The sequence below is a fragment of the Leucoraja erinacea genome, chromosome 4 (genome assembly GCF_028641065.1).
Source record: "Leucoraja erinacea ecotype New England chromosome 4, Leri_hhj_1, whole genome shotgun sequence".
Taxonomy (NCBI): domain Eukaryota; kingdom Metazoa; phylum Chordata; class Chondrichthyes; order Rajiformes; family Rajidae; genus Leucoraja; species Leucoraja erinaceus.
Genome location: NC_073380.1, coordinates 93773130 through 93787991, shown reverse-complemented (window position 1 = coordinate 93787991; position 14862 = coordinate 93773130). Strand labels below are relative to the sequence as shown.

General features: G+C 40.5%; 2 protein-coding genes across 5 annotated transcripts in view; both read left to right on the top strand.

The window, feature by feature from the left end:
- Positions 1–14862, top strand: part of LOC129696693 (uncharacterized) — a 181965-nt gene that overhangs the window by 66401 nt on the left and 100702 nt on the right. The gene's annotated exons all lie outside the window — the stretch shown is intronic.
- Positions 1–14862, top strand: part of LOC129696692 (protein MTSS 1-like) — a 157013-nt gene that overhangs the window by 104367 nt on the left and 37784 nt on the right. For all 4 annotated transcript variants that reach the window (XM_055634812.1, XM_055634813.1, XM_055634815.1 and 1 more), the window contains exons 4-6: positions 11514–11598; positions 12124–12215; positions 12711–12785. In XM_055634812.1, coding sequence (XP_055490787.1) covers positions 11514–11598; positions 12124–12215; positions 12711–12785 — 252 coding nt within the window. The remainder of the gene's footprint in view (positions 1–11513; positions 11599–12123; positions 12216–12710; positions 12786–14862) is intronic.

Genomic DNA, 14862 nt, shown 5'->3' with positions numbered 1-14862 from the left:
GGTGATTGGCCTCATCAGCAACAACGATGAGTCGGCCTATAGGGAGGAGGTCCAGCTCCTAGCAGCATGGTGCGCTGACAACAACCTGGCCCTTAACTCCAAGAAGACCAAGGAGCTCATTGTAGACTTCAGGAAGTCTAGGGACAGCACGCACACCCCCATCCACATCAACGGGACGGAGGTGGAACGTGTTTCCAGCTTCAGCTTCATCGCCAAGGACTGCTCTCACCCCAACCATGGACTGTTTACCCTCCTACCATCCGGGACGCGCTACAGGTCTCTCCGTTGCTGGACCAGCTTCTTCCCTGCGGCTGTCACTCTACTCAACAATGTACCTCGGTGACTGCCAATCACCCCACCCCCCCCCGGACACTCCTCCCACAGGAAAAACACTATGTCTGTATACATGTAAATAGATTTATTTATTGAATCATATTCTATGTCGCTCTTCCAGGGAGATGCTAACTGCATTTCGTTGTCTCTGTACTGTACACTGACAATGACAATTAAAAAATCTAAATCGGAATCTAAATCTGACATCTCGATCACGCACACGATCAAGAATATTTTCTATTCTACACATTTTCTTCATTTGTTAGACCTTGTTAAAGTCAGTACCAAACAATATACAGTGACCTCCATAATGTTTAGAACACAGACCCATCATTTATTTATTTGCCTCTGTACTCCACAATTTGAGAATTGTAATAAAAAATAATAATTTGTGGTTAAAGTGCACATTGTCAGATTTTAATTAAGGCCATTTTTATACATTTTGGTTTCACCAGGTGGAAATTACAGCAGTATTTATTTATACATAGTCGTCGTCGTCCCCCCCCCTCCCCACCTCAATTTCCCCCCCCATTTCAGGGCCACAGCAATGTCATGTAAATGAAAGTAGTCACGTTTAGTATTTTGTTGCATGTCCTTTGCCTGCAATGACTGCTTGAAGTCTGTGATTCATGGACATCACCAGTTAGAAACATAGAAACATAGAAATTAGGTGCAGGAGTAGGCCATTCGGCCCTTCGAGCCTGCACCGCCATTCAATATGATCATGGCTGATCATCCAACTCAGTATCCCGTACCTGCCTTCTCTCCATACCCCCTGATCCCCTTAGCCACAAGGACCACATCTAACTCCCTCTTAAATATAGCCAATGAACTGGCCTCAACTACCCTCTGTGGCAGAGAGTTCCAGAGATTCACCACTCTCTGTGTGAAAAAAGTTCTTCTCATCTCAGTTTTAAAGGATTTCCCCTTTATCCTTAAGCTGTGACCCCTGGTCCTGGACTTCCCCAACATCGGGAACAATCTTCCTGCATCTAGCCTGTCCAACCCCTTAAGAATTTTGTAAGTTTCTATAGATCCCCTCTCAATCTTCTAAATTCTAGAGAGTATAAACCAAGTCTATCCAGTCTTTCTTCATAAGACAGTCCTGACATCCCAGGAATCAGTCTGGTGAACCGTCTCTGCACTCCCTCTATGGCAATAATGTCCTTCATCAGATTTGGAGACCAAAACTGTACGCAATACTCCAGGTGTGGTCTCACCAAGACCCTGTACAACTGCAGTAGAACCTCTCTGCTCCTATACTCAAATCCTTTTGCAATGAAAGCTAACATACCATTCGCTTTCTTTACTGCCTGCTGCACCTGCATGCCTACCTTCAATGACTGGTGTACCATGACACCCAGGTCTCGCTGCATCTCCCCCTTTCCCAATCGGCCACCATTTAGATAATAGTCTGCTTTCCTGTTTTTTGCCACCAAATGGATAACCTCACATTTATCCACATTATACTGCATCTGCCAAACATTTGCCCACTCACCCAGCCTATCCAAGTCCCCTTGCAGCCTCCTAGCACCATCCTCCTCACAGCTAACACTGCCCCCCCAGCTTAGTGTCATCCGCAAACTTGGAGATATTGCCTTCAATTCCCTCATCCAGATCATTAATATATATTGTAAATAGCTGGGGTCCCAGTACTGAGCCTTGGGGTACCCCACTAGTCACTGCCTGCCATTGTGAAAAGGACCCGTTTACTCCTACTCTTTGCTTCCTGTTTGCCAGCCAGTTGCTGGGTGTCTTCTCTGGTGATGCTCTGCCAGGCCTGTATTGCAGCCATCTTTAGCTATGCTTGTTTTGAGGGTTAGACCCCTTCAGTTTTCTCTTCAACATATAAAAGGCATGCTCAATTGGGTTCAGAGCGAGTGATTGACTTGGTCGCTCAAGAATTGAGCATTTTTTAGCTTTGAAAAACTACTACTTTGTTGTTTCAGCAGTATGTTTGAGATCATTGTCTTGCTTTAGAATGAACCGCCAGCCAATGAGTTTTGAGGCATTTGTTTGAACTTGAGCAGATAGGATGTGTCTATACACTTGAGAATTCATTATGCTACCACCATCAGCAGTTGTATCATCAATGAAGATAAGTGAGCCAGTACTTTCAGCAGCCATATATGCCCAGGCCACAACACCCCCACCACCGTGTATCACAGATGAGGTGGTATGCTTTGGATCTTGGGAAGTTCCTTCTCTCCATACTTTGCTCTTGCCATCACTCTGATATAAGTTGATCTTTGTTTCATCTGTCCACAAGACCTTTTTCCAGAAATGTGGTTGCTCTTTTAAGTACTTCTTGGTAAACTGTAACCCAGCCATCTTATTTTTGCGGCTAACCAGTGGTTTGCATCTTGCAGTGTAGCCTCTGTATTTCTGTTCATGAAGTCTTCTGCGGACAGTGGCCATTGACAAATCCCCACCTGACTCCTGAAGAGTGTTTCTGATCTGTCAGACAGGTGTTTGGGGATTTTTCTTTATTTTTGAGAGGATTCTTCTGTCATCAGCAGTGGAGGCCTCCCTTGGCCTGCCAGTCCCTTTGCGATTAGTAACCTCACCAGTGCTCTCTTTCTTCTTAATGAGTTCCAAACAGTTGATTTTGGTTAGCCTAAGGTTTGCCTGATCTCTCTCTAACAGTTTGATTCAGTCTAATGGCTTATTTGACTTTCATTGGCACAACTTTGGTCCTCAATTTGATAAACAGGAATAAAAGTTTCCAAAGGTGTGGGATGACTGGAGGAAAGAGTAGGTGCTGAGAGCTTTCTTATACCTGCATTAAGGAAGCATTTGAACACACCTGAGCAATTACAAACAACCACAGTTGTGTCCCAAACATTATGGTGCCCTGAAATGGGGGGACTATGTATAAACACAGCTGTAATTTCTACATAGTGAAACCAAAATGTATAAAGATGGCCTTAAAATCTGACAATGTGCACTTTTACCACATGTGATTTTTTTTCTATTACAAATCTCAAATTGTGGAGTACAGAGGCAAATAAGTAAATGATGGGTCTTTGTCCCCAAACATTATGGAGGGCACTGTAGGTGAGTAATAGAATGTAATGTTTGTTTCCACTCAACACGGTTAATTTTAACTCATCCCACTGCTGATGTTGGATGGCTTTATTTAGATTATAAACAAAAAATGGTTGAATACTAAGCATGAGGCAGCATTTGTGGAAAGATAAATAGTTGGCCATTGCAGTCCATAACTAACATGACCATATCCAGAACTATTACATGTATACAATTCATAACTAGAGTCTCAGACTGCATGGAAACATAGAATTATCTTACTGTCCTGTAATTTAATTAACATTTGGTGTATAAAAGCATCATCCAGCTGACATCTATTTTCTCTTAACATTGACTGTTTTAAATTCAACATTTTCATTCTCTTAAATGCATTGCTTTCATCAATATTATTCCCTCCTTAGGCCTAGTACAGTGTACACTGGGAAGATCATGTAGTTTGCCGTGTTTAATGAGAATATAAAATTCTGTGCTTTCTTCCAATGGAAATAAAAGCAGTGGTCATTTTAACAAATTTCATTAAATAAATCAGATTTGAATATATTTGTTTTCAACAAAATTGCCTGTGGATATGAAGTTTAGGTTCTGTATTGTGTCCAAGATTCAAAGCAAAGATGAGAAATATTTAACATAAAAGGCAGTGCAGTAACACAGCTAGTAGGTCTCTGAATCACAGTGGCTGAGACCATAGTTCAATCCTGATTTTGGGTGCTGTCTGTATGGAGTTTGCAGGTTCTTCCTGTGACTGTGTGGGTTTTCTCTGGTGCTCTCGTTTCTTCCCATCCCAAAAGGTATGTGGGTTTGTAGGTCAATTGGCCACTGTAAATTGCTCCTATTATATAGGGAGTCGATGTAAATGTGGGATAATATAGGCCTTGTGTGAATGGATGGCCGATGGTATTTCAGGGCAGCTAAATATGCGCAATGAATGGTGCACTCTTGAATGCACATATCCTAAGAATTGGAATTGATTGGTGCAAGCTTGGAATGATGCTGGAAATGTCAGCACGTATTTAGTGTATGAAAACTAACTGCAAGCATATGGGTGTACACAGTTAAATGTGGACCTTCAGCAGTTGCTGTCAGAATTCACTGCAGGGCATGCCATTTCAAATTTTGTCAGAATTTGTAACTTGTTTTAACTTCTGATTTTTATGCATTACTCTTGCTATCAAAATAAGCTTTTAATCTATTTGTCATAATAACTGTTGAACACCCCTCTGGTCCTAAGATGTTTTTAAAAAATGCAGTTTGGGTTGTTCATTGGCTGTATCAAAACTAATCAGTTTGATTTGCTGATTTGTGATGCTGTCTGTAATTATTACTGGAGGCTGCAGATTCTTTGTCAATGACACCCGATGGCAACAATTGCCGTAAAGGGAGAATTCCACTCAGACTCAGATTGGTGTGGTTTGCAGATTCAGCAAAAGGAAAAAAATTCATAAAATCTTGGCCATCATGCAAATCAGTAATGGATTTTGAATTGTCCCAATCATTGTCTACAACACCGTCATCTTATTGACTGCACTTCTGATGCTTGTTTAATGAACATGAACCAAATTAGGGTTTTGGTATTTCTTTGATGAATTGACTCTAGATCTGCTTTGTTTGATATTGATGGCAGTATTATCGGTTAAAATTAACTTTGGACTGCCTTTGGTTGCAATAAGGACCTTTATTGATTATTAATTTATTGAATCTTTATATGTGATCCAAGTTTATTGAGTCTACAGGCCTGTCTTGCTGCTGCAAGTAGAGTTTCATTGTTTTGTTACCTAAGACAGTTACACAATTGACTCTTGAAAATGTGCAACGGAGGTGAAATAGTCTGTTAACTACATTCGATGGGTGTCTCTTTTGAATGCAGCACCATCTGCTGGGTGTATTGCCTTCCAAATAATATTTTGACTTGAAACAAAAACACAATGTTAGAAGAGTTAAGTTGAATATTTTGTCATAGGCACTGGTACATTGAGATAAGGGTACAAAGAAAATCTTGCAGCAACACTACAGGCACACAGACTCGGACAACACACAAACATAAATTATACGTATATTGTACAAGACAGGAAAAGAGAAAAAATCTACAAAAACAATGCATTAGTCTTGAATACATTTTGAAAACATGTCCATGGTGGTGAACTGGGATTGGGGTTGGGGACTGGATTTTTGTGCCACAGTGGGGGGATGATTTTTTTGTGTGTAAGTTACTATGTTAGTCTGTGTCCAAGATGGCTGTCGGAAGGGAGAATGGACGCTGGCGCGCTTTAGCTGCCGCTGCTCTCTCTTCACATTGTTGTATTTTTTGATTTTGTGTTTTTGGAGCGATTTCTATCTTTAATTTGTGTATTGATGATGTCCTTATTATTTATTTTTCTCCGACTATATGTTTTTTTTCTCTTCTGTTTAATCTTTGTAAGGTGACCTTGAGATTTGAAAGGCGCCCGAAAATAAAATTTATTATTATTATTATTATTATAGATGTGATCCGTAGGGTTCAGTTTGCTGAGATAGGATTAGGATTGTGCACGTCGGTTCAAGAATGGTAATCTGATGGTTACAGAAACATAGAAACATAGAAAATAGGTGCAGGAGTAGGCCATTTGGCCCTTCGAGCCTGCACCGCCATTCAATATGACCATGGCTGATCATCCAACTCAGTATCCCATCCCTGCTTTCTCTCCATACCCCCTGATACCTTTAGCCACAGGGGCCACATCTAACTCCCTCTTAAATATAGCCAATGAACTGGCCTCAACTACCTTCTGTGGCAGAGAATTCCACAGATTCACCACTCTCTATGTAAAAAATGATTTTCTCATCTCGGTCCTAAAAGACTTCCCTCTTATCCTTAAACTGTGACCCCTAGTTCTGGACTTCCCCAACATCGGGAATAATCTTCCTGCATCTAGCCTGTCCAACCCCTTAAGAATTTTGTAAGTCTCTATAAGATCCCCCCTCAATCTTCTAAATTCTAGCGTGTACAAGCCGAGTCTATCCAGTCTTTCTTCATATGAAAGTCCTGCCATCCCAGGAATCGGTCTGGTGAACCTTCTCTGTACTCCCTCTATGGCAAAAATGTCTTTCCTCAGATTAGGAGACCAAAACTGTATGCAATACTCCAGGTGTGGTCTCACCAAGACCCTGTACAACTGCAGTAAAACCTCCCTGCTCTTATACTCAAATCCTTTTGCTATGAATGCTAACATACCATTTGCTTTCTTAACTGCCTGCTGCACCTGCATGCCTACTTTCAATGACTGGTGTACCATGACACCCATAGGAAGGTAGCTGTTCCTGACTTGTTGGTATGGGACGTCTGAAATGAAATGAAATGATTCAATTTATTGTATGGGACGTACAGAGACAACGAAATGCATTAAGCTTCTGTACTTCTGTCCAATGATGCCAGCAAGAAGAAAATGGTGCCCGGATGATGGGGATCCTTGGTAACACACACTGCTATCTGAGGCACCACTTTATCGACGCTTTTGACGGTGGGAGGACTATGCCCATGATGCACCAGGCTGCGTCTCTGCAGCCCTTGCATTCCTGTATATTGGTCATAATGCAATCCAGTCAGGATACTTTACACAGTGCATGGTAGACTGGGCTGCAACAGGCTGATCTGTTTTGGCTATAGGCGTAAAGCAGACCCAGGCCAACATTCTGAGGCAAGAGTTGTTTCAAGCCATAACCAACCTCATAGCTCTTCATACAATGGATATAAGAGTTCCCGGACAGTTGTCATTGAGGCAGTTCAACGTGCTCTTCTACCGGTACGATAGTTCCCCTTTTGAAACAGGTGATGAAAGTTGCAGACATGAGAAGTTGAAGATCTTGTAATCTCCACCCAGTTAGTTTGCACAGGTCTTTAGCACCTGGCTGTGTATACTACCTGGGTCGGACGAGGAAGTTATTCACACTTGTATTGTCTCGTGTTAGTATTTTTACTTCATTTATTCAACATTTCTCTTCATGTGTAAATGTATATGTTCGTGTGGTGGTGGTGGTGGTGTATCAAATAAATGTGCTTGTTCGATTCCCAGATATTTTGGTAATTTCAGCATGGCTTCCGTTATCCTTTGAGGGTTTTCAGGAAAACAAGTTGATGGTAATCGTCCTGATTGGCTCTTGAATTGGTTTGGAAAAGTACATTGTTTGCATGAACATAAGGTCAAGCTTTCTATTTATTGAATGAGCAATCATGCAGATTTGCAAGTGTACTGATATTTTCATCATATTAAGACATACAATGTGCTGATAACTTGGGAAACAAAAGTGCTATGACTTTGAATGTTGGTGTTCTGTTGCTTAACAGCATTTGAATGGAGATGCATGTGTTCCGTTGTGTTTATAGTGCAAATTTAAATATGAAGTCCAGAGAATGCTCCAAGCAGTAAAGCCCTAGAACTTCAATTTATCACCGCATGAGACTGAGCATTATCACACTGTGTTCAAAACTGGTTACGCCTGTTTTGTCCCGAGCATTTTTTTAAAGTATAGCTGATCTATATTTTAATTCCAATTAATTGGTTGCATATCATTTAATGTGCCTAATTAACATCAGTTAGATATGAAGTTTTTAATTTAACTGGTCTGAACAGTTGTTAGGATGTTACGCCCGCCCATCTGCAATAAGATAATAAAATGCGAATGTCTTGATTGGCACATTTACATTCAACTTTCATCTGCATGACAGCTGCAATGTTAAAATAGAACATAGAACAAACGGTACAGTAAAGGACAAAGTGCTGGAATAGCTCAGTGGGTCAGGCATGATCTCTTGAATACAACCAGTGAATTGGGCTCTACTGCCTTCTGTGGCAGAGAATTCCACAAATGTTCCAGAGATGCTGCCTTACCCGCTGAGTTATACTAGCACTTTGTGTTTTACTCAAGATTCCAGCATCTGCAGTTTATTGAGCCTCCATAGAACAGTATACTACAGGAACAGTGCTCCAGAGAAAGCAATCCAAGTTTGTTCAACCTTTCCTTTTAGCTAATATCTTCTACTCCAGGGAGCATTCCAGTAAATCTCTTCTGTGCCCTCCCCAAAGCCTCTACACCCCTCCTGTTATGGGATGACCAGAACTGCATGCAATATTCCAAAGTTTAATAGTGATGGAATGGTGATATTCTGGCTGGAGGTCAGTGGACAGTAAAGAAAGACACCGAAGGATACAGCAAGATATAAATCAGTTACAGATCTGAGCAGAGAAGTGGCAGATGGAGTTTAATCCTGGAAAGTGTGAGGTGTTGCACTGCTAGAGGTTGAATGTAAGGGTAAGTATACAGTTAATAGCAAGACCCTTTAAGCACATTGATGTACTGTAGAATATTGAAGTCCATGCCCATACCTCCCTGAAAGTAGCAACACAAGTAGTTAGTAGTAAAGGTGTAGTATGCCACATTTGGTTTCATCAGTTGGGGCACTGAACATAAGTGTCATGATGTTGCTGTATAAAGCTTTGGAATATTGCATGCAGTTCTGGTCATACCATAACAGGAAGGATGTATGTGGGTAAGACAGTTCTGAACCCAAATTTCTAAGTCAACGTGCCTTCGAGCCAGCACCGCCATTCAATGTGATCATGGCTGAATAAGGGATTAAAAGTAACATTAGCAAATTTGCAGATGACACAAAGCTGGGTGGTAGTGTGATCTGTGAGGAGGATGCTAAGATGATGCAGGGTGACTTGGGCAGGTTGAGTGAGTGGGTTGATGCATTGCAGATGCAGTTTAATGTGGATAAATGTGAGGGTATCCACTTTGGTGGCAAAAACAGGAAGGTAGATTATTATCTGAATTATGTCAAATTGGGTAAATGGGAAGTACAACGGGGTCTGGGGGTCCTTGTTCATCAGTCACTGTAAATAAGCATGAAGGTACAGCACGAGGTTAATTCCCAGGATGGCAGGACTGTCATATGTTGATAGAATGGAGCGGTTGGGCTTGTATACGCTGGAATTTAGAAGGATGAGAGTTATTGAAACATATAAGATTATTAAGGGTTGGCCACACTAGACGCAAGAAACATGTTCCCGGTGTTGGGGAATCCAGAACCAGGGGCCACAGTTTAAGAATAAGGGGTAAGCCATTTAGAACGGAGATGAGGAAAAACTTTTTCACACAGAGCTGTGGAATTATCTGCCTCAGAAGGCAGTGGAAGCCAATTCTATGTATGCTTTCAAGAGAGATTTGGGTAGAGCTCTTAAAGATATCAGAGTCAGGGTATATGGGGAAAAGGGGTACTGAGTGTGGATGATCAGCCATGATCACAGTGAATGATGGTGCTGGCTCAAAGGACCGAATGCCCTACTCCTGCACCTATTGTCTATTCCGTTTGCCAAGCCCCCACTCCCGCATCTTCACCATGGATGTCCAGTCATGCTACACTTCCATCCCCCACCAGCAGGGTCTTAAAGCCCTTCATTTCTTCCTCGACCTCAGAACCAAACTATCTCCGTCTACAAATACTCTCCTCCACCTAGCTGAGCTGGTCCTTACCCTCAACAATTTTTCCTTTGACTCCTCCCTTTTCCTCCAAATCCAAGGCGTAGCTATGGGCACGTGCATGGGCCCCAGCTATGCCTGCCTCTTTGTAGGGTACATTGAACAATCCTTATTGGAGGCATACTGTGGCCCTATCCCCGAACCCTCCCGAACTACCTCTGCTACATTGACAACTGCATTGGTGCTACCTCCTGCACCCATGCAGAACTCAGTGACTTCATCCATTTCACCACTAACTTCCATCCGGAACTCAAATTCACCTGGACCATTTACGACATCTCCCTACCGTTTCTAGACCTCACTATCTCCATCGCAGTTAACAGACTACTGACCGACATCTACTACAAACACACTGACTCCCATGGCTATCTGGACTACACTTCTTCCCACCCTGCTTCCTGTAAGGACTCGATCCCCTACTCCCAATTCCTCCGCCTACGCCGCATCTGCACCCAAGATAAGGTATTCCAAACCAGGGCATCAGAGATGTCCTTATTCTTTAGGGAACAGGGGTTCCCCTCTTCGACTGTAGATGAGGTTCTCCTCATGATCTCCTCTACATCCCATAGCTCCGCTCTCCCCCCCCATCCCCCCAGTCGTAACAAAGGCACAGTCCCCCCCCCCCCCCCCCCCCCCCCCCCCCCCCCCCTCACCTTCCACCCTACCAGCCGTTACATACAACAGATGATCCTCCGACATTTTTGCCACCTCTAACGGGATCCCACCCCTTCCCATCTCCTCCCTTTTTGGCTTTTTGCAGCGACTGCTCCCTCTGTAACTCCGGTCAACCACTGTTCCCCGAATGCTCTCCCACTGAAACGCTATTTACCTGGCCAGGCTCGTTTACCCAAAACAAGGTCCCCGTCTAACTGAACTATCCACATACTTTCTCAAGAGACGATTTGGATGCACCTAATACATTCTGCCCCTTGTAAATATTATTAACAATGGATTGGTGAGTTTTGTAGTAAAATGCCTTTTTGTATTGTTTTTTTTGTGGAGGAGCCCCTTCTGAGGTTTGACATTGTGGAAGAATAAAATATTTCATGTTTAACTGCATATCTACCATAATGACTAATGACAATGTATCGGGCCAAATCTTGGACAGCTTCTCGAGTCGCATGCAATACATGTTCTATCTTATGAAAGCCTGGAAGTGTGACCTGTACTGGTTTCTCTCAATGTTTTGGTGCAACCAATGTTTTTTTTTAGATGGATAATTTTGTTATGGCAGGCTGTCGCTATGGTTAAGACACTTGCCACAACGCAAGAACTTGGATTAATGTCAGCTCAGATGAAGGATTCTTCATTCAAATTTAGGAACAGGGAGAACATAATTCCAAGTAGAGTAGCCCCAAGTTGCACATGAATCTCCGTTGTTTTGCATGAAAGTAAAGTTAAATACATAGAAAAATTCCAGCATTTAGTTTGGCAATATTTATAATATGCTTTAAAATAAAAATTTACATTTCAATTGAAAGAATAAAATAGAGAGCTTGCAATTGAAATGTTTTAATTTTGTCACAAAATGTCTGAAGACAATGCTGAAATATAGAAATATTGGTGTGACATTGAAATCGTATGTCTGTAAACAGTTATATTATTTCCTTTCTATTCAGGTGCAACAAGAGAAATTGGTTCAGCGTTAACCAGAATGTGTATGAGACATAGAAGCATTGAAGCTAAACTTCGTCAATTCTCAGCGTGAGTTATTTGGCTTTATAAACGTAGAATAGTGTCACAAATTAGAGTAACTTGATCTTTTAATTGTCTTATATTCTACTCTAGTTAATTATCTTGTAGGTGATCCAGTTGTAAGAGAGTTTATTCAGATGAAGTTTTGAGTGAAATGTATGAGCTGACCCAATTCATTTTCCACAATTTTTTTCCAAACTACATGTTGGAATATCTGGTTAACAAATCTTTTAATTCCAATTATTACATTTTCTATCTTTTTTTAAACTGTTGTACAATATATGGATTATAAAGATATCGAAAGGAACACTAATTTTAGATTAGTATGCATGTGTTGATGATCTAGAGATGTTTCATGTGACATCGATTTAGTGGTCCTTTTGAAAGGTAAAACATTTGATATTGACAAGCAATGTGTTTATTACCATTATAATTAACGCCTTTTAATTAAATGTACACAATGAAATAGTTTGTTCTTCTTTGTCTAACAAAGCAATTGCCTCTTCTGAGTCTAATGCAATTTGGTTAATCTAGATCTTTGGTCGATTGCCTGATAAATCCACTGCAGGATCAAATGGAAGAATGGAAGAAAGTGGCCAATCAGCTGGACAAAGACCATGCAAAGGGTACACTTAACCAAAAATACCTTGATTTACAATATAATTTGAACAAACATTTATTTAAGAAGAAATTGCATTTATGAAACAAAATCCTGCAATTTATGCTTGTTTTCCCTTAATTTAAATAAATAATTGCCTTTCTTTATGTTAATATTTATCCCAGGTTTGCCAAAATGATGCATGCTGTTGTGTAACATCTTGTTCAAGGGGAATGTTGATGGGAGGCAGTTAGGAACATAAAGATGAACTCATCTTATTTTGTACAGATTATAAATGGTCCTGTTTTAAATTAAAGTAAGACTTCCTACCTTGAAATCTACTTTCTTTGATCGTGGTAAAACTGTATTGGTATAAATTCAACTAATATTTCATATTTTCTAAATATACTAATATATACTCAGATTAACCTGACTTGGTAATTTTCAAGAATATGCAAATAGTTGTGATATGTATCCAAAAATTGTAAAATGTATATCTTAATATGAGTTTCCTTTCTTATAGAATATAAGAAAGCTCGTCAAGAAATCAAGAAGAAATCATCTGATACATTGAAACTTCAGAAAAAAGCAAAGAAAGGTACTTGATTTCAAAATGACGATTTGGCTATTTCTTTCTTACAAATAGATGTTCCTTGTTTCTTCAAGTATATTTTACTATTGGATTTACCTTACAAACTCCATTGATTTTTAGGAAAAGTTCTCTTTGCACCTCTATGATATACTCAAAGTTATAAACATTAAATTCATATTTACCTAGCCAGAGGTTGAGAGACAAATCTAAGCACTTTTTTTACTGAAGAATAAAAATCGGTTAGATCAATACAGGAAAAATCATTTATTTATTCTTACTGATTTCAAATGCAATGACATATATATTCCTCGTTAAACCTGTTTTCTATAGTGACCTTTCTTAAGAAGCATTTCACATCTGTTGCGTGGATGGTAATTTTTATAAATTTCATAGGCATTCTTTTTACATGGTGTACCTCATTAAAAATCCTTCAAGGGCAAAATAATCTCTGCTGTGTGCTCTATATTTTTCTCTGCCATTCTTCTTAAGAATGTAAGTGGGAAAAGACCAATTGGCCCACTGAGCCTGCTATTAACTGACCATAGCCTAAACACTTTGCTGTTTTCTATATTTTCTCTTCTGTCTCTTGTAGTTTTAATACAGTATATGTCAATCCTCACCTTAAATATAGTCAAACACTTGGACTCCACAGCTCATTGGGGTAGAAAATTACAAAGATTTACAGCTCTGAAAGAAGAAAAATTATTCTAATCCCCTACTGATATGGACAACTCCTTATTCTGAAACCATGCCCCTTAATTTGTACTACCCCATCTAAAGGATATGGCTTCTGAGTATCTATCAGGTCAATCTTTCAGAATCTTCACTATCGAAAAGAACACCTCTTATTCTTTTACATTCCGATCAGTATCAACTCATCTTTCCTTCACATATTAACCTCTTTCTCCCAGGGATCAGTTTTATGTATTTATACTCCACATTGCTGTGTAGGAAAAAACTGCAGATGCTGGTTTAAATTGAAGGTAGACACAAAATGCTGGAGTAACTCAACGGGACAGGCAGCATCTCTGGCGAGAATGAATGGGTTACGTTTCGGGTCGAGACCCTTCGTCAGACTGATCACTACTCCACATTGCTCCTTTGCGAGCATATCCTCGATTAAATATGGAAAGTTAAATTGTCTGCTGAACTCCACTTGAAGTTTCACAATTAGCTTGTAAACTTGCATCAGGGTATTTCTAGATTTTAAATACCAAATTCTTTACAATAAAGACCAATACTCCATTAGTCTTCCTTAGTAATGTACCCACATGAGTCATCGCTGGGTTTGAAACACCCCAAATTGCAATATGACTCTTTGAGAGACGGGTGTGATAGATTGGAATGGATTTGCCAGTTGCTGCGAGGCTGCAGAAAGCATTTTCTGAAGGATGGAAATGGTGCATTTCCTCTTGCCTTATCTTCTCCCCCTCAGCAGCACCCCCCACCCCCCACGCCCTCTCCCCTCATCCCCTTGATGAATCACAACAGTCGATGGCTGGACGAGCCAGGTAGATCTGGAAGTGCTGAGCAGACTAATGTGCTTGCTCACTGAGTCAGTGAGGCCAGCTGTCGGCCACTCTTCCCACTGCTTTTCACTCTCCTATCACAGCTATTTCTGTGATCCTCTCCCACACACTGTTTCTGTTCATTTCCAACTGACGTATGGTTATGAGGAACGGAATTCTTTTGTAACCTGTGGTCTACCTGTATGGTGACTTTTTTTCATGTACCAGAACCCAGATCTCTTTGTACTACAGTTTTAAAGTCGTACTCTTTTTAAATAATTTGCTTTTTCATTGTTCCTTTCAAAGTGGATAACTGCACGTTTCGCTATCTGCCATCTCTTGCCCACTCTTTAAGCAACCTATTTCACATTGCAGCTTGTTCTTAATTTGCCAGCCTATTATCTCTGTATCTTCAAACTTGCCCACGGTATAATTTGATTGCTTTATCCAAGTAAATGAATAATTTATAAATAGTTGAGGTTTCAACACTGATCCCTGTGCTTCCATCTAGTTACTGATTAACAGTGTGAAAATGTCTCATCTAATCAAGCCTTCAGTTAACTGTCCTAAATGTA